The 21,043-nt window shown below is 40.2% G+C and overlaps 3 protein-coding genes across 3 annotated transcripts in view; 1 reads left to right on the top strand and 2 right to left on the bottom strand.

Moving 5' to 3' along the window:
• Positions 1-286: 286 nt before the first annotated feature.
• On the bottom strand, positions 287-2,767 carry LOC144527938 (uncharacterized). Its single transcript, XM_078266297.1, has 4 exons — positions 2,603-2,767; positions 1,783-1,878; positions 633-906; positions 287-554 (listed from the first exon to the last, which is right to left on the bottom strand). The coding sequence occupies exons 1-4, from the start codon at positions 2,697-2,699 to the stop codon at positions 440-442; spliced, it is 582 nt and encodes a 193-aa protein (XP_078122423.1). The 5' UTR covers positions 2,700-2,767; the 3' UTR covers positions 287-439.
• A 2,016-nt stretch (positions 2,768-4,783) lies between these two features.
• The window catches only part of arhgap42a (Rho GTPase activating protein 42a), a 20,590-nt gene continuing 4,330 nt past the window's right edge, over positions 4,784-21,043 (top strand). The window contains exons 1-19 of the mRNA XM_078265586.1: positions 4,784-5,293; positions 8,698-8,793; positions 8,884-8,945; positions 14,856-14,927; positions 16,433-16,534; positions 16,633-16,743; positions 17,264-17,368; positions 17,974-18,103; positions 18,222-18,322; positions 18,840-18,949; positions 19,073-19,151; positions 19,262-19,301; positions 19,423-19,485; positions 19,597-19,671; positions 19,805-19,889; positions 19,969-20,027; positions 20,189-20,294; positions 20,571-20,730; positions 20,821-20,971. Coding sequence (XP_078121712.1) covers positions 5,140-5,293; positions 8,698-8,793; positions 8,884-8,945; positions 14,856-14,927; positions 16,433-16,534; positions 16,633-16,743; positions 17,264-17,368; positions 17,974-18,103; positions 18,222-18,322; positions 18,840-18,949; positions 19,073-19,151; positions 19,262-19,301; positions 19,423-19,485; positions 19,597-19,671; positions 19,805-19,889; positions 19,969-20,027; positions 20,189-20,294; positions 20,571-20,730; positions 20,821-20,971 — 1,861 coding nt within the window. The 5' untranslated portion in view covers positions 4,784-5,139. The remainder of the gene's footprint in view (positions 5,294-8,697; positions 8,794-8,883; positions 8,946-14,855; positions 14,928-16,432; positions 16,535-16,632; positions 16,744-17,263; positions 17,369-17,973; positions 18,104-18,221; positions 18,323-18,839; positions 18,950-19,072; positions 19,152-19,261; positions 19,302-19,422; positions 19,486-19,596; positions 19,672-19,804; positions 19,890-19,968; positions 20,028-20,188; positions 20,295-20,570; positions 20,731-20,820; positions 20,972-21,043) is intronic.
• Positions 18,360-21,043, bottom strand: part of trpc6a (transient receptor potential cation channel, subfamily C, member 6a) — a 20,119-nt gene continuing 17,435 nt past the window's right edge. The window contains exon 16 of the mRNA XM_078265587.1: positions 18,360-20,951. The gene's annotated coding sequence lies outside the window, so the exon portion shown is untranslated. The remainder of the gene's footprint in view (positions 20,952-21,043) is intronic.

Genomic DNA, 21,043 nt, shown 5'->3' with positions numbered 1-21,043 from the left:
CTAAACCTGAGAAAAGAATTTGTACTGAAAATAATTGAGTCCTTAGTAACTGATGTAACAGAGTAAACAAAAGAAACTAAAGAATTTGATTGCACCTTAGCGCATTTTGAAGAAAGTATATATTTCCACAGGCACACAATGTGCTGGATGTGGTTAGTGAAGGAGAACTCAACACCTGATTTGATTTCACTTATGTCTAAACTGAGGAGTTAGATCAAAAATGTTAGTGTTATTTATAAGAAGAATGTAGAAGTGATTCAAAGACTCACACACATAACACAAAAGCCCACACTGGTTTATAAAATCATGTTTATTACTGTGTGCACTATGAATATAACAAGCTAGGATTGATAGGGATCGATAGCCATTTGATGGAATTAGACATTTGCTGCAATTGGTAAAAAATATGAACTTGACTTTATTTTTGACATTCTTTTATTTATTTTTTCACGTTTGGTTTGCCGGACGAGGCCACTCTCAGCCTCCCTGCACACATGGGACTCATGATGGGCCAACCAGGGTAATTCTCTCTTTGCACTGTGCTAAAGTCGATCCTGTGAACCAAAACACACGGATACTGATATACTGCTCTCTACTTTCAACTAGACTGATATCGACAAACTCACTCTCACCTAAAGGCAGGGTTGATGCCGATGTTGTCTGGCTGTGGGAGGGCAGGTGTTCGCCTTCTGCAGCAGGAGGACGGAGGAGGGAAATCCTTCTGATACTGAGACTGCATCTTTGTTGTATCTCGTTCGTTTGTGCCTGCTGTCTGATCATGGTTGCCTTCTTGATCGTCCTCCCCTGGTTTCCAGCCCCTGCTGCTGTTTTCTCTTCCCGTTTGTCTCGAGGATGTGGGATGAGAATGGAGGGACTCCTGCTGTGTGTTCAGGGCGATATGGTCTCCTGAAGGGTAACCGTAATGTTGGTAAGGGTTTAATGTCATACACATTAATGAAACATCCCATGAAACATGCCATCTTTCTGTCTATGGAGGCAACATCTGGAAAAATATTAAGGCCTCTTAACTGTTGCTGTTGTCCCAAAAGATTCAGTGGCAGACTTTTCCTCCTCTACAAGTCTTCTACTTTTTTAATCAAAGGCTTATAATTCAGGCTAAACAATTTCCCTTAATATATCTACTGTCATATGTTATTTTATGTAAATATAGTTATGCCTGGGGCGAGTCATCTTCTCCCAGCATCTTTCAGTGGCACCATATGATATTAGTCTTCTTTCATTTCAATAAATGCTCTGTTTTTGAATATTAAATTGTCATACAATTGTAATTAAGACCCTATAATGTTATATCCTACGAGCAATTTGGACTTACATTTACATTAAGACTGAAGGCTACACACTAATTTCAGTCAGTACTTTGCTGGCAATGTTTAACAATTAATAAAAATGTATTTAGGTCAGTAGGATCCAAATTTGCTTTGCTTCAGTAACAACATTTTTACATTTAACCTTATATGGATGTTTTCTTTATATTTGAAGTATAAATTACTTTTTTATTATTAGTATGACATTATAATGATGGTATGACTGGTTAAACCTTTAAATAAAAGAACTCAGAAAATCACTTTTCTACTCTCGCACACAGAGCCAAGACCTTTTTCCAAAACACACACATATCCACTAAACACAACACACTGCTTGGCATGCCTATTTTCAGCACTGTATGGCTCTATATGTGTCCACACATACACAACTCACTCACTGCTTATCTTAAAACAGATAAAATGAGTTCACTCTCAAGGTTGAGATAAGACTGCAGACCTTTGCCTCTGTCATGTTGTGAGACGGGTCTGAAGCAGAAAGCTTCTTGTGATGTGGTCTCCATCTTAGCAGGAGTGTCCGGGTAGAGGAGAAATCCTGGGGAAGTCAGGACATACCAGAGAGGGTAAAAAAAAGTGTGCTTTAGAAGTGACTGATTATAGGAAATAATTAGGCACTGAAGTTTATGGTTATGGTTTTCAAATTCCTTTTTTAACAACATTTGGAGTAATGGAGTAGTTCAAGTTAACACATTACAGCTTAACATTTCCTGAAATCCTTAAAATCAGGTATTTTAATTTTTTAGTTTGAGCTGGAGAACCCCCAAGCCATTAGGTTATCCTTGTTAAATATGGTGATGTCAGTTGTGGCTCCTTTAGGCCCATTTACTTTGAACACCGTAAAAATAACTGTGATGACAATGATGCTCAATCATTCACCCTGAACCGATATCTGTGATGAGAATACAATGTTTTATTTTTGTCTATGATAGTGACCTAATGTTGAAGCAAAACTGCATAAATAGTGGTACTTTTGGATGTTTATAGTAGGAACCTACATATTTTATGTACTTAATCTTCTATTTACTCATTGTTCCAGTTGTTTTTCTTCTTGTCATTAAGGCCATCATTTTTCAAATCCATTCAGTAAACCACAACACACTATGAGGAGCACTTATTCTACTTGAACTACAATATATTTGAGCAACAAAATCACATTAAAACATAATAATTTTGGTCTTTTAAAGAATGAGAATGAGTCATCTCAGAACATCACTAACTCCGATGTTTGATGCTGAGACAGAGGAGCAGCAAACCTTTACCTGCCACTGTCGGCAGTTCCCCCCTGTAGGGTCGACTAGGCAGAAATAATTCATGGTGGTGACGGGGGTTTCGTAGGTCTGCATTTTTGATGAACATTTTGTCTGCTGGCTCCTGGCTCCTGGCTATGGTCTTGGCACCACCAGCTGCTCTGAATCTTTTGGTGTCTTGCTACAACAAATGCTATAAAAAATTACCACAGGTTTGGTGTACTCAGTATTCGTAGAAAGTAGAAAAAGTGTTGCAAGCCTTAAAATTATCACACTTTGTATTTCAAATAACAACCCGTATAAGGCCTTTAAACAGCTGTGAGGAGAGTAATTTAATGTGTTGCTTACCTTACATGTAGAAAAAACACAAGTTGTGGTACAATTCTGCAGTGTTTCCCTATGCTGTCTGCATTTCTCTGTACTGTGTGTATGTGTGTAAGGCTATACACAGAGCTACTTAAAGCTTGTTTACTGAAGTAGTCATGGTGTTTAATTCTTCTCCAGTGAGTGACAGATACAGTAGTGCCCAACTGAGTCAATAAAGCAGCTGGGCCACCAACAGAGAGCTGAAACGTGGTCCAGTATGAAAGGATTTGAAGTAGGGCTGATTTGAGGGGGGACAAAAAAATGGCGACACTTCTCAGCAAGCTATGTGTGAGATCAGCCTTTTTTCCAAGGTAAAATCAGTCTCTCAGACTCAAGTAAGATGTACAGTAGCAAGTATAATGATGATTAAATACATTTGCAGTTGTGCTTAGTCACTCACATCACACTGTCAAAAAAGAAAACATGTTGTCTATTCAGTGGTTGCCCTGGAGCATTTGGCCAGCACTCAGCAATGGGCTGTGCCTCCCAGTGCCAAAACTGGCATACATCCCAACAATATTCCCTTCACAATAGAGGGCCTGTTTTAGCCTGTAACTTTTCTGTAGGGAACCTTATGCTTGTATACTTGTACATAAATCATTTAACATATTCCAAGGTATTCTGTGATGAATATTCCTGCAAACCTACTTTACCACTTTAGTCTACTAGACTACTAAAGTAGGCCTATGTGTGTTGTGGGGTTAAGGAGGTAAGACATAGTTTTAACTTTATCCATCGTATACTTTCAGGATTTTTAGTGCATATTTTCACCAGAGTATGTGAGTCATTTTGAATTATATCCTACTGTATACAAGCAGCTATTAATTAGATAAAAGGTAAATTCCTATTTTATTTTATCAAATCTCATTCATGATTTAGGTATCCACTTAAGAAACCCTGCACAGAATGTAAAACAAAAACAATCAACACCAATTTTACAAACATTTAAAAAGGATCTAAACTTGAATTTGATGTGTCTTTATGTTTATGAAATTGAATAGCCTATTGTCACATCATGGAATCTTTTGTATCTTCTATCTTTATTATTCATCTCAGACATTTTTTTGACACGCTTCAACTTCTACTTTCTAATAGAAACTTCATGAAAACGTCAAAATGTTCTGCTTCTTTAGGTGATAGCCTTTGTGCTTCTATTAAAAAATGTCATATTTCTACTTTAAGATGACTGAATTGTCAGTTGGTCATAATGTAAGCTCCTATAGAACTTATACACTTCAAGAGATGCATCAATTGTTTTCAGTGCCTACACTTAAGTCAACTTCAACTGACATCATCTTTCAGTATTTCACTTAGTGAACCTGACACGTTTCTTTTATCACTCAATATTCGACTGACAGTTCAGTTATTTCAGTTCTTGCACTCCAACTGATTCCTCACTTAATTAAAACTTCAACTCTTTTCAGTACTTTTCTTTGAGCTGCCATTTAGGCTTCTTTCAGTACTGCCACTTCAACCTCTACCAGCTGCCTCAACTTCATGTGCGACTTAATTTCAATTTAATATCTTCAACTTGAACTAGGCTAACTGCCGTCCAAAGAAATTTCAAAAGTACCAAAACATTTAATTATTAATGATGTTTGCTATTATTATAATTAATGATACATATTATAAATATTGTTATTATATATGGATGCAGTACAGATTATTGTATTGTATTGTTATGATAAATCTCGCAAATTTTGCACTGATTTCAGCATGCGCCAGCAGGAGTCTCCCGTTCCCATAGTAACAAGCCTTCAGTTAGAGCCGTATGTAGACGGAGTTAGCAACACAGTCTTTGCCGACCGCTTCCATACGTCCAACAGTAAGCTCTACTGCTTTGATTCCGCGACTGGTGGTCTTTTCTGTATCGACTTAAAGGCCATAAAAAAGTCAAAGCGACGTTGTATCTGAACATATTGATTTTAAAAGGCGAGAGAAGCAGCAGTAGAGCTCGTCGTGTAGCTCAGCCAAACTCTCTCTGTCAGGGACTCTGGTGTGTTTCAGTGTCCGGAAGTTCTGAGGAGAAAAAAGTAAGAAAGGCATGAAAAAAAGGAGCTGGAAGAAAGTTCTGACCAATTTTCTCCGAGCCCATTGAAACACTGTTTTCTCTGTTAAATCGCACCGAGGAGACGTGTCTTACTTTAGTTATCTAACAATTAGCTGTGTGCATTAATTTATCGATGGGTCTGCCGACGCTGGAGTTTAGTGATTCTTTTCTGGACAGTCCAGAGTTCAGAGAGCGACTGCACTGCCATGAGATAGAGCTGGAGCGCACCAACAGGTTTATAAAAGACCTCATCAAAGATGGAAACATGCTCGTTTCTGCCCTCAGAAGTAAGTTCACGATAATTAATAACTGGTTTTCGGGGTAAAAGTAAGTGCGTTTTAATTTACTGTTGGTTAGTGTTAGTCCTCAACCAGTTGCACGGTCTGCTGCCTGATAACTGGGCAACCCAACCAAGGCCATCAAGATTCAAACAGAGCCAGTGTAGTGAGTTTAGCGCATACAGTGCAAATAAAGAGGTTTAGCCTACATTAGACTTTAATAGCTTAATACATTTAATTGTGATTGGGTGGTATGGCCAGCACAATAAGATAGGTAGTTAGTTACAGTGTTATGTATAGGATATAGAGTCAAAATCGTCATACAAGAGTAAATGTTTTTCTAGGGGTGCACGATTCAGAAAATGTCAAGATTTGATTCAATATCGATTTTTAGGCTCTCGATTTCATTGAAAATCGATTTTCGATTAAAAAACGATTCTCGGTTCAAAAAAACGATTCACAGTATGTAAATGTAGTTACTTTTCCCATGTGATTGCAGTAGACATACAATTATTTATTATTTTTAAAATATGTATCGATTTTATGGAATTCTATGAATCGATTTTGAATCAGTAGAGCTTGAATCGTGATTCGAATATGAATCGGTCTTTATTCATACCCCTATCTTTTACTTATCTTAACATTATAGGTTATAGCCTACTTAAATTTCCTTGACTGGTTTTATATCCTTTTTGCAATTTGAAGATACAGTTTTAACCTAGAGATGAGTCAAATTAAGAATGAATGTTTCTATTTGCTTGACCATCATCATAGCTTTTCATTATTGTATTATCTATGCCCTTTCGGGGACCCCAAAACCTGCATATTTATTGTGTCAACTGGTTTGTGCTTGTGTATTTAAAATGTATTAAAGCACACTATCCACCAGGCCTGCAACTCACAGTCATTTTCATTATCAATTCATCTGTAGGTTATTTTGTGCGTAATCAATTCATAATTTTGTCTAAAAACATTCATAAAATAGTGAAAAATGCCCATATGTCACCTTGGCCATAAGGTTTGATTGCTTGTTTTGTCTGACTAATAGTACAAAACCCTAACATAGTCAATACAATTATTATTATATTATTAACAGCTCACATTTTGAGAGGCATGAAACAGAATATGTTAAGCATTTTTTATTTATAAATGACTTAAATGTAAACCAATCTTAAACATTGTTGACGATTCCTTTTTTTACATCAACTGATTCATTAATTGACTAATAGTTTTCAGCCCTAGTGTCAACTGACATGATGAAGCCCTTAAAGAGGATGCTGCTTATTACCTGATCTTGAGTCCCTGTCTTGATCTGCTGATTAGTATTAGTTAGTTTGGTTCCATCTATAACTGTTGCACAGTTTAATGGTGGCTGTCATATTCATATATAATCAGCTAATGAAGACTTTCAAAAAGCAGGCACCTCCCATTTGTTTGTAGCTTCTTTTGATCATCTCAAGTTTAAGCTCAGACAAACGCTTTGTAGCTGCATGCAGGTTTTTTGGCATGTCTTACTGTACAGAACACTGGCAAATCAAACACCAGAGCCACCACAATATGATATTAACAGGATACAATGCTGTTGCTATTCGTGATATGCTGACATTTATTACCGTTACTGACTTTAAAGCCTTTTGAAAATCTGGTAGTTTTCATTGTGTTCATCTGGATGGATGGATGGATGGATGGATGGATGGATGGATGGATGGATCCCAAGCAGCAGGTATAAGAAGCACAACATCCACACAGAATAACAAGAAATAATAATAAATAAAGTAAAAATACAAGAACACCTACCCAAACTTAAAAAACAATGACAAAACAATGTACAACACATACAAATAGAGAATACAAATGTACAACCAGCATACATAGAATGAAATATATAGAAAAATATGTGGTCTAAGTAAACATGAGTGTGCAATTTGTGCTTAGTGCAGTAATTAAATAAATGAGGTAATGACAGTGTTATCTCACACTCAGAGGTGAAATGTTGAAGAGGTTTATGGCTTGTGGTATAAATCATTTTTCTGTAGCGGTCCATGCGACACTGAAGCTGTCGGAATCACAGAAATCACGGAAACTCGCAGAGTGCAGTAGGTAGACTGCTGTACGTAAGATATTTGAACACATTTTATATATTAAGAATTAAGGGATCAATTATTTTTTTACCCAATAAATGTCAGGTGTATTTCCATAAATAATTGAAGTGCTTGACTTACTTATGGCAAATAAACTTTTCTGTCTTTCTGCTGATGAATATTTAAAATTACAGCCCTACTTTTTCCTCAAACAGCTATGATGTAAACATACCTTTTACATAATCAGAAGTAGAGCTGGGAAATATATTGATATTATATCGATATCGTGATATGAGACTAGATATCGTCTTAGATTTTGGATATCGTAATATCGTAATATGGCATAAGTGTTGTCTTTTCCTGGTTTTAAAGGCTGCATTACAGTAACGTGTTGTCATTTTCTGAACTTACCAGACTGTTGTAACTGTTCTATTATTTGCCTTTACCCACTTAGTCATTGTATCCACATTACTGATGATTATTTATCAAAAATCTCATTGTGTAAATAGTTTGTGAAAGCACCAATAGTCAACACTACAATATTGTTGCAGTATCAATATTGAGGTATTTGGTCAAAAATATCGTGATATTTGACTTTCTCCATATCGCCCAGCCCTAATCAGAAGACATTAATAATACTTTTGTCCACATCTTGTGCTTTTAGATAACAATATGGAAACAACTTAAGTTAAGTTTCCAGCATAGGATAAAGCTGTTTACAGTGCTTTTGTGTTTCATGCATTGAACTTTACCCTAGTTTTATAGTCTATGACTTTACCACCGTTCTTTTTCCTGATCTCCAGACAGGAATCTGCTATGAACTGCTACTAAATGACATGTTAATGGTTTTATTGTCAGTGTATAATGCAATGGTGCAATTGAAATAGTGCCTTACAGCGGCTGGCATGCAGACCGGTGTTATAAGTGTGTGAGTGAGAGAATGCAGCCTTGTGGTGCCAAGTGTTCATGCACCTCAAAGAATAAACCATGGTATAAAACTTAATTGTTGGAGTGTTGTTTGGACACGTAAACACTATGGCTGTGGAGTACTTTGTTGCAGGGTGTTGCCGTTTGTTATATCCAACTTTGACACCTCATATCTTGGAAGTGGATGATATGCAAGAGGCTCGTAGGAAATACATTAATAGTTTATTACAGGAGGGCATAAGTGCTGCTGCTTGTAGCCTGTAGGGGAATTGGAGCTTTACATTGTGTTGTAAATTGTAATTGTAACCAATGATGGCAGCAGGCTCATGCCAAGAGCATTATTGTGCATAATGTGGAAATAGCCAACTTTAAATGACTAAAAGATCTTCTTTCTTTTTTTTTCAGGTCTTTCTCTTGCTGTTCAAAGGTTCTCTCAGTCTCTGCAGGAGTTTCAGTTTGAATGTATTGGAGACGCTGAGACTGATGATGAGATCAGTATAGGTAAGATGAAAACGTCACCAATGATCTAGAAAACAAGATGTTGAGACGGCAAAATATATAAAATATAAAAGTGTCAAATTTATTTTGCAGCTCAGTCCTTAAAGGAGTTCTCTCAGCTCTTGAGCACAGTTGAAGAGGAGAGAAAACGACTGGTAAGAAAACGTGTCTGTGTGTTTGTGCGTATGTGAAAGAGAGAGAGAATAGAAAATTGAGGACATTCTGATGTTTGGGACCTTCCATTTTAAATTGAGGGCTAGTGGTATCGTAAATAGATCAACTAACTCTATGTATGAGTTGCATTGTATTTTACACAATGTAAAGCTTTGTTCTTATTAATTACAGAGATTTAGCAAACGCTTTCTGTAGGTATTTATGTCTATTTAAAAAACTGTCTAACTTTATTTGTCTCTGTACACCATCCTTCTCTATATAATCAACATCAATAAAATGGTTGTGATTTATATTGATTCTATCAGGAATAGAAACCAAAAACATCTGAAGGGCTTTAGAAAGAAATTATACAGAAGCAGTTCTCTGTGTTCAAAACATCTTGCTCTGATCTGAATACACCGTTAGACCAAAAGCCCATCTAAACCAAATTGTTATTATCAAAGTCTGAACCAATAGTTTCCAGGATTTCAGTTTGGAAGTTACAGTCTTTGTCAGGCACATTCACTGTCTGATCTGGTTTTGCCACATGTCTGATTGACACATTTGTTGTGATCTTTGTGCCAGTGGTAGTGTGTGCTCCATGGCGATTCGGAAAAACGTCTTTGACTTACAGACCCTCCATCAGCCTTTATGTGGGAGTGACTGGAGTTTATTACAGTCCGTGTGCAGGCAAACCTCTGCGCATGTGCAATGTATGTGCATAGTACGCTACCTTATGCATAGCTGTGCGTGTGTGTGTGTGTGGCTTTGTGGCTGTGTGCATGGTCTGGTTACAGAAGAACCATGTGGAACCTATTCTGCCAATTCCCCTGTGAGACTGTAAGCAGAGGCCTGACTGCCTGGGAAAGTCCATAAAAGCGTCCTGTGTGTGTGTGTTTGTGTTAGTGTGTGTGTCTTCTCTCTCTCTTTCTGTGTGTGTGTGTGTCTGCTCTCTCTCTCTCTCTCTCTCTCTCTTTCTGTGTATGAGTGTGTGTGTGTGTGTGTGTGTTTTAATTGTATTATTTTCCACTGCAACGCTGCAAATAGGTCTGAACTTCCACTAATACCGTCATTATTGAGTTAAAGGGCAATTTCAGCAAATGGGTTCCTCTGAAATACCTACCGTTTCAACCTGAAAGGACTATTATGATTTGACAATGCCCTTCAGTCTCTTAGTGTTAAGTTTCATCCTGCAAATTGTAATGTGATGAAAAAAGAGCATACAAAGAAAGGAGACTTTTCTTTGTGTACTGGCGTGGTGCTAAACCTAAGTGAAGTGAAAGTAAAGTCACGGTGCAGGGCTGGGAAGCTATTTAGAGTGTAATTCTTAAATCAGCTAGACAGAACAAAGCAAGACGTGACTGAGACTTGCACTATTTAGACTCATGACTAAATAGGGCCGAGACCTTAACTGATAACTGCCCTCTAGCCTTCCTTACTGCTTGACTCAAGTCTCAACATCAACAGCAAGTTCCTCATACATACTGCAAGACCAGCCGCAAAAATATTACCAGATTTGTATCATGATTGATTATTTTAGGTTTGAAGGGTTTTGAGTAAATATTTTCTCAAATGATATTCCATCAGCCTCCGCTGTAGTTTGTGTTTAGTGCTAATTAGCAAATGTTAGCATGCACATTAATAAGATGTGAACATGGTAAACATTATACCTGCTTTGCATCAGCATGTTAGCTGTAAACTATTGTGCCATTGTGAGCATGTTAGCAGGCTAATGTTAGCATTTAGCTCAAATCACCACATTGTGCCTAAATGCAGCCTAACTGAGCCGTTAGCATGGCTATAAACTAGGGTGACCTGACGTCCCGCGTTGACCGGGACAGTCCCGATTTTGAGTTGCTTGTCCTGAGTCCCGACAAAAGCCTCTCGGGACGCTAAAATGTCCCGGTTTACACTAACCACTATGAAATTGTCCCGCTTGTCAGCGATTACATAGCCTACGTGATCTTATTATAGCCCGATCATTAACTAAACCCAACAAAAATGTGTGTGTGTGTGTGTCAGTCAATCGTAGCGGTCTTTGTCTGAATAATCTGTGCAGCCAATGTCACAATGTATATTTGTAAACATTGTTGCAATGCCTCTTATCTGTCTCGTTTTAAGCGCGGTGAAGTTGGCTGGACGTTTGATATTCAGTCGATATTCACTTTTAACTTCCCCTTCGTTCGAGATCGACAACGCAATTCAGGTCAATGACGTGATCAGGGTCAAAGAAAGTTGACATTACTATCATGTATCAAGAGAAAACTAGAGATTTGTTTCCGACATTTAAGCTATAGCACTTCATCATCTGTTCTGTCGCTAGGTTCTGTCCGTCGACAAATTACCGTTTTGGTAGATCAGCTATGACAGTAGGGATGCAACACGTTGGCTATTTTTTTGAAAAACTATTAATAATTTGTTTTCATGATGATTGCATTACTTTCCAATACATACAGTTCAGTTATTATTTCTGGAAAATATGAAATAAAAATCTAATTCTCTCATTCTGATTGCTGTAGTAGACTACTTCCCAATCACTCACTGCTACTTACTACAGGTCATGGTTTCTTGAAAAAACAATTTATATGGAAGCAGGACTCAATTTTCTTTGAAAAATATTCAAAATTCAATAAAAGGGCCTTTTCTCATTCTGACTGCCGTAGCAGTTCCCAATCACTCATTGCTACTTATTACAGGTCACGGTTTCCTGAAAATAAAAAAGGAAACAGATCACAATCATGACAGTACTCCCCCCCTCCACGGGACGGATCCCAGACATCCAAAACCAAAAACCGAACAAAAGTCAACCCAGAGAGGGCGGAGGGGGATCGGAGGAGGGACGAACGGAGGAACAAAAAAGTCAAACAGGGCTAGAGAACAGAGGATAGTGGGAACTGGGGACCGTGGGCACTCGGGAACTGGGGGACAGAGCCGCTAGGCACTAGGGCATGGGAAACTAGTGGGCAAAGAGGCTTGGGGGGAAACTGAGGGCCACTAGGGGAAGCAGAGGGACCACTGGGACAGGGAAACGAGAGGCAAAAGCACAGATGGGACCCCTCTGGCGGTCAGTGGAGAAAGCGTGTCCCTCTGGTGGTCGGGCGGCGAAGGCAGAACCCTTCAGGCGGCCGGGCGGAAAAGGAGGAGGTGGCCCTCTGGCGGTCGACGGCGAAGGCGATGTCCGTCTGGTGGTCGGGCGGCGAAAGCGATGTCCTTCAGGAGGCCGTCCGCGAAGGCGAAACCCATCAGGAGGCTGTCCGCTAAGGCAGCATCCCTCAGGCGGACAAGCAGGGCGGCTAAGTCTGAATCCATCAGGAGACCTGGCGGCCCAGCGAAGACTAAACCCCTCTGTGGGCCAGGCAGGCGACGGGTCAGCCGGGCTGAAGACAGGAGACGGGTCAACCGGGCTGAAGACAGGAGACAAGGTAACAGGAACGGGAGTAGGCGGGTCCGCTAACAAGGCAACACGATCAGGAACAGGCAACAAGGCAACAGAATCAGAAGTCGGCAACTCCACCGACAGGGTAACTGGAGCAGAAGTCAGCCTGACCGCCGACAAAACATGAGGGGCAGGAGTCGGCCGGACCGCTGACAAAACACGAGGGGCAGGAGTCGGCCGGACTACCAACAAAAGCAAAGTCTCTGGGACGCTGGAGACAGGCGAAGTCTCAGGGGTACCAGGAAAGGGCATAGTCACTGGGGCAATCTCAGGGACAGTCTCAGGAACGCCGCAACGTCACTGGGGTGCCGGTCAGCCAAGACTCTGGGAGAATGGTCAGTGTAGACTCTGGGAGGTCAGTTGACCTAGACTCTGGGAGAGCGGTCAGCAACGACTCTGGCTCTGGAACGCTGGTCCACTCTGGCTCTGGAAGAGTGGTCATCAAAGACTCGACGGCTGGACATCAGCGGAGACTCTGGACGGCTGGACGTCTGCTGAGGTTCTGGAAGGCTGCACGTCAGCGGCGGTTCTGGAAGGCTGCACGTCAGCAGCGGTTCTGGAAGGCTGCACATCAGCGGCGGTTCTGGAAGGCTGCACGTCAGCGGCGGTTCTGGAAGGTTGCTTGGCTCTGAAACGTTAGAGAGCACGGGCTCCGGTCCACTGGAAAACTCGGACTCGGTCCACTGGAAAGCGGTTGAACCAGTGCATGGCGTCGGGGACCATGTCGACCACGTCCTATCTTGCGGCCTCCACGGTTCCCAGAAAATATGGCCAGACGGGTCCCTTCAAAAGACTGCTCAAGGGAGCTGCATGAAGGCGAACTGGACCGTAGATCACCAGCTAGTAATCTAGCGGCTTCGGCCTCCTCAGTCCGTCTAGCACATTTAGCTAGGTACTGGAACAAAGTCATATAAGTCTCTGACTTTCCTCCAGGTGGAGAAACTTCCTGACTGGGAGAAGCAGGCAAAGGGGTAGGTGGGGTTAAAGACAGAGAACCTGTAGCCACAATGCTAGCAGGCCTAGAAGCAGGCAGGCTAGTGGGTGCTAGCTGGCTTGGAATCTGATGAGGAGCTGGTACGTGATTGAGTGAAACATTGGTGGAGTTAACAGGTTTGATTGAACACAATCCTTTAGTAAGTGGAGGAGCTGGAGCAAAAATGAAGCTTGTAACCCAGTTAGGAATAGAGTCCTTTAACCAAGGTTTTTCCAAAACCTTCTTACGAGCCAATGCCAAAATAGCCTCCTTCTGGCAATCATCGTTAGCCTTCCTCCACCAGGCTTTGAGTTCCATAAGTTCACACATAAGGTCATGAAGTTCATCAGAAATCATCTCTGCTGGGTCCATGTTTGGGTGGGAGCATTCTGTCACGGTCTGTCAGGAATGGCTTGGACCCAAATGCAGTTTAGATGATTTATTAAACAAAAATGAAGTACATACCAAAAGTGTCCAGAAAGCAGCAGGCAAAAACTAATTCCAGAACAAACAGAACAGGATCTCAAAAACCGGAACTCAGAGACGAAAGGTAGACTCCAGACACGGACACAGAACACACAGAACACACAGCACACAGAACACACAGCACACAGCACACAGCACACAGCATGCACAGCAACAGAAACGTAATGCTCCCACACAAGACAAAGACAACACAGATACTAAATACACAGGTTAACAAGGACTAACAAGAAACAGACACAACAGATGAAACAAATCAGGGCAGAACAATCAAACAGGCGGGAAAACAAAAGACAGGAAGTAAATTAGATAGGACAAGGGAGACAAGACAGACTTTAAAATAAAACAGGAAACAGAACATCACAATCATGACAGAAATCCCCTGAATGCAGGAAATTCTAGATGAAGGATTGCTTTTACCTCTTTGTCAGTGTTTAATGTCAACATCTACTCTAAAATGTAGCAGAAATTTAAAGAAATTTGTCGCCATGCAACCAGTAACCAGTAACATAGCTCAAACACAGCGTTCGTGATTCGACTGCTCATGTTTTCCAAGATGGCGCCCGAATGTAAACACGAACGCTACTGTCTTTATAATCTATCTTTTTGATAAACTGTCTGTACACTTACAAAGTTCTCAATGCTTCGGTTTGCATGTAGGGACCCTCATTATGCTACCGTTTAAGTGTGGTGCTATTTTGAGCCTTGTTAGTGGTATAAAATAGTGATTTACCAAGTGCCCCGAAAGCTAGCGTTAGCAGGTAACCACCGGTTTTGCGGTAGGTTGTTTAAAGCTAGAGACACATTCGATTAGCATGAAAACATGTCCCAGAGAACGTTCGACTCGGTACACATATGTTATTAACCCCTAGGTTCATTTTCCGCCGGAATTGTCCTTTAAATAAAAGAAACTGAAGCTACTACTGTAGCCTTAATGGAACAATGACTGAGTTGTTATCTGTCTTGGTATTTACTGTTATGAACCACTGAGCTAACTGTTGTGTGTTTTTCCTCTCTCAGATCCAGAACGCAGATGACGTGTTGATCTCACCGCTCGAGAGGTTTCGTAAGGAGCAGATTGGAGCTGTTAAGGTACATCTGCAGTTGTTAGAATCACAGCTTAACACAAGATGCTTAGATTATTAACACAATGTAACACTGAACCAGTAACCTTTTTTGCTTTGACTCAAAAGTAATATTTAAAACATCAAACTGCTGAGGTTTCAACAAGGCCAATACTTGATGTCTGTATGCGTTAATTATCTAACACTGTAGGTGGTGATCAGACAGATCATCCTGCTTTGGTCTAGTTCCAGTCAGTCTCCCAGTCAGTGGTCAGAGAATCCAATTTGTTCTGATAAATGATGGATTACAGTCAAGTGTCAGTAAGAAGGTCATGGGAACGGACGCTGTGAGGGAAGACAGGGAGCGCGTCACTGACAGAGAGACAGTTGAACTCACTGAGGCAGTATGAACACAAAGTGAGTCTGGTGTCTGGTTTCAGCAGCTGTCTGAAGTCTTATAATTCAGTTTATCTTATTTTCTTCTCTTCGTTCTCTCTCAGAACAAAAGAAAAGATAGTCAGGGTTTCAAAAAATAGAATTGGTCACAGCTATGACTAACCCTGAAAGTGAAATCACAGCTCATTTCTGGGGGTTGATCGAAGTGACTCCTCAGCCTGTAGAATGTGGCAGGAGTGTGTGACCAGCACATCCTCACACTGATGTTGTTGAGCAAGAAAGAGTGGTTGGACATGTGGAGTTTGCAGCTGCAGCTGTTCTGGAAAATAGCTCTTGTCCCAAATATTTTGGCAGTGTCTCTTCATTTAGATTATTAATGGTGTCTCTGTAGCAACCTCACTGTGGCCTCACTGATTTGTGGCATTTTAGTATTTTCCGCAATGCTCTCTGGAGGGCAATGCCAGTCTGTCGGTCTGATGGTCAGTTGGTCGGACCATGATTGTGGGCCAGACTGGAATAACTTTACAACTATTGGGTGGATGCCATTACATTTGGTACAGACATTCATGGTCCCCAGAGGATAAATCTTACTGACTTTGGGATCCCTTAATTTTTGACAATGAGTTTGACATTTGTGATTCAGACTAAACTATCTTGATAATTAATAATAATTATTAGATGGATTTCCATGAAATTTGCTACACATGTTCAAGGTTCCAATACTTATTTAGCAAATGTTAGAAAGCAAGGAGGCTTAATTAAGGTGGTGCACATAGCAAACACTATACCCGCTTAACATCAGCATGTTAGCATTATCATTATGAGTATGTTAGTACGCTGATCTTAGCGTTAAGATAAGTACATGGCTGTAGATTGTTAGTCTTGTTGTTTATTTATTTACTAATTAGGTAGTTGGACTTTGAAGTAGGAGGTATTGTAATTGCACTGGTATTAAAAAAAACTGAGACTTAAATGACATAAATGAGGAAAGGGAGATATACTGGAGTGTGACATTCTCTCTGTTTTATGTAAACAAATATGTGAATTTAAAGACCTTTATAAGCAGATGTAAAAATTCCCAAGTTTGCTTTTATTTATTGGTAATGTCCTCTCTACGGACATCCCTGTCTTCTTCAGGAGGAAAAAAAGCAGTTTGACAAGGAGACAGAAAAGTACTACTCTGTTCTGGAGAAACACCTCAGCCTGTCCTCCAAAAAGAAGGAATCACAGCTACACGAGGTAAATCATTAGACTCCTAAAGATTTACACCAAGTTCCTTCCACATGTGTTAGGTAAGAAAAAGTACTGGATGGGTGTTGTTTCTGTTTTTGTTGCAGGCTGATTCACAGATGAGTAAGGACAGGCAGGTTTTTTATGATGCATCGCTGCAGTATGTCTTTAAGATCCAAGAAGTGCAAGAGAGAAAGAAGTTTGAATTTGTTGAGCCGGTGAGTTCACATACATACATCATGTTTAAATGCAACTTTAGCACAATTTAACTGAACTGCTGGGCCTTCACAGCTCTGACCAGGAGACAATTTTTCATCACAGGAAAATTTGACTGATGAGTCTATTTTGTGCTATATGTAAACAGTGAAGTAAACATTAAGTTATAATTGCAGCCAAGCCAATAAGGATTGTGAGTGTGCATACTAACATAATCATGAAAAAACAGAAAAGTAAGGTTCTGAAAAACACACATTACACACACTGTTTGGCCCCTGATAAAAATGTTTTAATGATAGATATCAGTAAAGCCCACTTCCTGTTGCTGTAGAAGCACTTCCTGCATGGAGAGAGGGAAACTCTTTGTTGTAAAGTAAATAAGGGCAGCAAGCCAAATAGAGGCCATTTTGATTGATTGCGCAGATGACAGACAATCATTCTTTTGTAATCCTGTCATTATAGTCTACACTCCCAACCCCCCAGCTAACATTTTTCCTGCGGATTTCTCCCTCTGATCTTCAGTTATTAGCCTTCCTGCAGGGTTTGTTTACATTCTACCATGAGGGCTACGAGCTGGCCAGTGAGTTTGAACCCTACAAGCAGCAGCTTCAATTCAACCTGCAGAATGTAAGTGTGTATGTGTGCAAGCCTCTAGACCAAATGTGGACCTGATATCACTTGTTTTATCTGGTCTTACCGGCCTCTTTAGCCATTAAGAGAAAGTATTTTATAGTTAGTTTTGATGTATCTGGCAACATCTGTCCCAGAGCGGTAACCTTACACACCTAATACTCCTTGCATGTTGAAACACACAGTGTGAACTATTTTCAGCCACAGTAGAACAAGGCCTGGTCTAGTACAGGCTCACATATTTTAAATCGCCGTTCACACGTTTCTGGAAAGAGTCAACGTTAAACTGAAGCTAATCTGCGGTCCATTAGGTCAGACTGCAAACATTCACCAGGCACTTTCAATCCTTTCAAAGTTTGGGGTCCCAGATGTTTTTTTTGATAAGAGCAAGCACTTTTTAAATGCAAATGAGAAATCAATGTACTGCTTGGATAAACAAATCAGATAAGAATATAATTACAAAAAAAACTAAGACTTTTAGTAACTTACTCAGCTGGACTCAGTAACCATTCCCTGATTGACTTTTTCAAAGATTTTGTTTGTTTCATATAAATATGGACCCAAGCCTCCTTTCAGTGCAGTTTCTTTTGTATGTTGATAAGGCTCGCAATAACTTTGAAAGTACACGTGCCGAGGTTGAGAGGCTGATGAAGAGGATCCGGTCTGCGGAAGAAGACTTCAAAGCTCCGAGCTGCTTTACCATGGAGGGATATCTGTATATACAGGAGAAACGTGAGCTACACAAATCTTATTTTCTCCTCTCTTAGTTTCTCTCTCTCTCTCTCTCTCTCTCTGTTAAAACACATTCATACACAAATGCACCTGCATGAATGTGTGTCATGTATTATAGGTCCATTGGGCAGTGTGTGGACCAGATACTACTGTACTTATGAAAAAGGCTCCCAGATGTTTACCATGAGCAACACAGAGGCCAGACCAGCCAGCAGACAGGTGAGCTGGGAGCACAGATGAATAACCACACGTTAAATGTTTTAGCCCATTTAATAAAAATCATTACGCATTTAAATCTACTATGAAAATCAGATTTTACAGTTACATTATTGTCATATGGTGATGTAGTTTTAACCACAAAACAAAATTCTGTGTAGCAGCTTCTCACAAGCACTTGAATTCCAGAGCAAGAAAGCAGCAGTCTCTACTAACTGCAGTATCATGTTAAATAGCTGTTAATTCAACTTCGACAAAAACAAAAAGACATAGATTACTTACTACAAGCTAGTGTCAAGTTTTTGTAAGTAAATATTTATGGTGTTTTTACGCAAATTGAAAATTAGGAAGTATAAAGTTGATGGGCTAAAGCATGCAAAACACCAAAATGGTCCTAAAGTAAAAAATGAATCTAAAAAAAAAAAAAATGGTCCTAAAAGTAGTCACTTTGTGAGAGTCCTTATAATACTTTAATACCACATGTCAAGTCTATTTTGCAAACACATCTCTCTGTTAACAGAACGGCGTGGTGAATGGCACACCTGAGATGTTCAAGCTGCGCTCGTGTGTCAGAAGGAAGACGGATTCAATCGACAAGCGCTTCTGCTTCGACATCGAGGTGGTGGAGAGGTGAGACGGGAAAGATAACTGAGAAAATGTGTTTCCATAGCACATGACTATCTGTGGAATAAATACATTAAGATATGGCCGCTGTTGGATTGTGCTTGGGTAAAATGATCTCTTTCTCTGCAGACATGGCGTCATCACCCTGCAAGCGCTCTCTGAGGCCAACCGGCGGCTGTGGATGGAGGCAATGGATGGAAAAGAACCTGTATGAATATATCCACCATTAAATAAACGATAACAATGATAAAGTAACATCATTGTCTAAAATGTCATACTTGTCATACTAACACGTACTATGTTTCTGTCTTTGATCAGATATACACTCTGCCTTCTTTGCTCAGTAAAAAGGAGGAGAGTAAGTATCCTAATTTATACTGTTCTTTGATTTAATTGTAAAAGATTCTATTAATTAACATATATTAATATGTCTTGCAATGTATCAGATACTGAGGTAAAACTGTATCGGTGTTTTACAGCATTTCTCAATGAGGCAGGCTTCAACTTTGTTAAGAAGTGTATTGAGCTGGTTGAAACAAGAGGTATTCCTAATCCTTAAAATGTTCATATGAGAAAAATAGTTCTAATCAGTATTTATTTTACACATTGTTGATTTATCAAGTGTGTTAAAACATGTCTGTATGTGTGTGTAGGCCTTAGCACCCTGGGACTGTACAGGACTGGAGGAGTCAACTCCAAAGTGCAGCGGTTGATGACGAGTGTGTTTGGTAAGAAACGCCCCGCTTTTCTCTGTATAATAGTATTTTTCTGCATTGGGGAGTTAAATTCCAGCATGATAAGTAGCAGGTGCATTTAAATCCATAACTACAGATAAATCATGTATGATCTACTTTCCTGTAGCATCCACAGCTCCCTTTGACATGCAGCTGGATGCAGACACCTGGGACAACAAGACTATAACCAGCGGCCTAAAGAATTATTTCAGGTGAAATACAGAACAGAGCAGTTTTTTTGAGTAACCCTTCTCATGAATTATGAATTCATGATTTCTAATGTGTTTGCAGGTGCCTGGCAGAACCAGTACTGACCTACAGACTGCATAAAGAATTCATCAAGGCTGCAAGTAAGATCCCTTACTGCTTTTTCAAAATGACACAGAGTATGATAGACACAGTGGTTATTTCAACAGGGTTTGGATTGAATTTGCTACCTCATACATTGTATGTCATGCACATTATGTCACCACTGAATCATATCTTTCTGTGCTCTTTCCTTGTTTCACAGAGTATGATGACCAGAAGTATAGAGTGAGAGCGATTCATGCTCTTGTATACAAACTACCGGAAAAAAACAGAGCCATGTTGGACATCTTGACCAACCACCTTCTCAAGTATGTACATATTTAAAAATACTGTGCTTTAATTGTGCCGTGCCTTAAAAAAAATGTCCTTTCGACTGAGATCATGCTATAACCAGTGATCTTTTTCTAGATTTATGCAAATACTCATTTCTTATTTACTTCCTATTTCCAATATTCTGTTAGACAAGAACATTAGCTTCACACCATGGAACACACCTGTGTGTGTGTGTGTGTGTGTGTGTGTGTGTGTGTGTGTGTGTGTGTGTGTGTGCGCGTGTGCGTGTACGTGTACGTGTGCGTGCGCAGGGTGTCCTCTCACAGTGACCAGAACATGATGACTGTGTCCAACCTCGGAATGATCTTCGGCCCCACGTTATTGAGGTCGCAGGAGGAGACGGTGGCCGCCATGATGAACATCAAGTTTCAGAACATCGTGGTGGAGATTCTCATTGAAAACCACCACAAGGTACGCTTACAAATACACACACACACATACATGCACACACACGCATAAACATACAGTACACACACTAACAGACATGTATGTTCCTGCCAGATTTTTGGTGAGGCCCCAGACCTGTCGCTGCCGTTACCTCAAGCTCCGTCCTCTCGGTCGACTCCTCGGAGGAACAAGGCCATCTGTCTGTCGTCTGGAAAGAGGAAGGCCCGTCTTTACCCTCCTGCTCTCTGCTTGGCAGACAACGACAGTGAGTCTCTCTGCAGCTTACAGCTCCTTTACTCTTGTCACTCATGAATACCTTTTTACTCCACAACATTGA

Source organism: Sander vitreus, chromosome 13 (genome assembly GCF_031162955.1).
Source record: "Sander vitreus isolate 19-12246 chromosome 13, sanVit1, whole genome shotgun sequence".
Lineage (NCBI taxonomy): Eukaryota > Metazoa > Chordata > Actinopteri > Perciformes > Percidae > Sander > Sander vitreus.
This window is presented reverse-complemented; position numbering and strand designations above follow the sequence as displayed.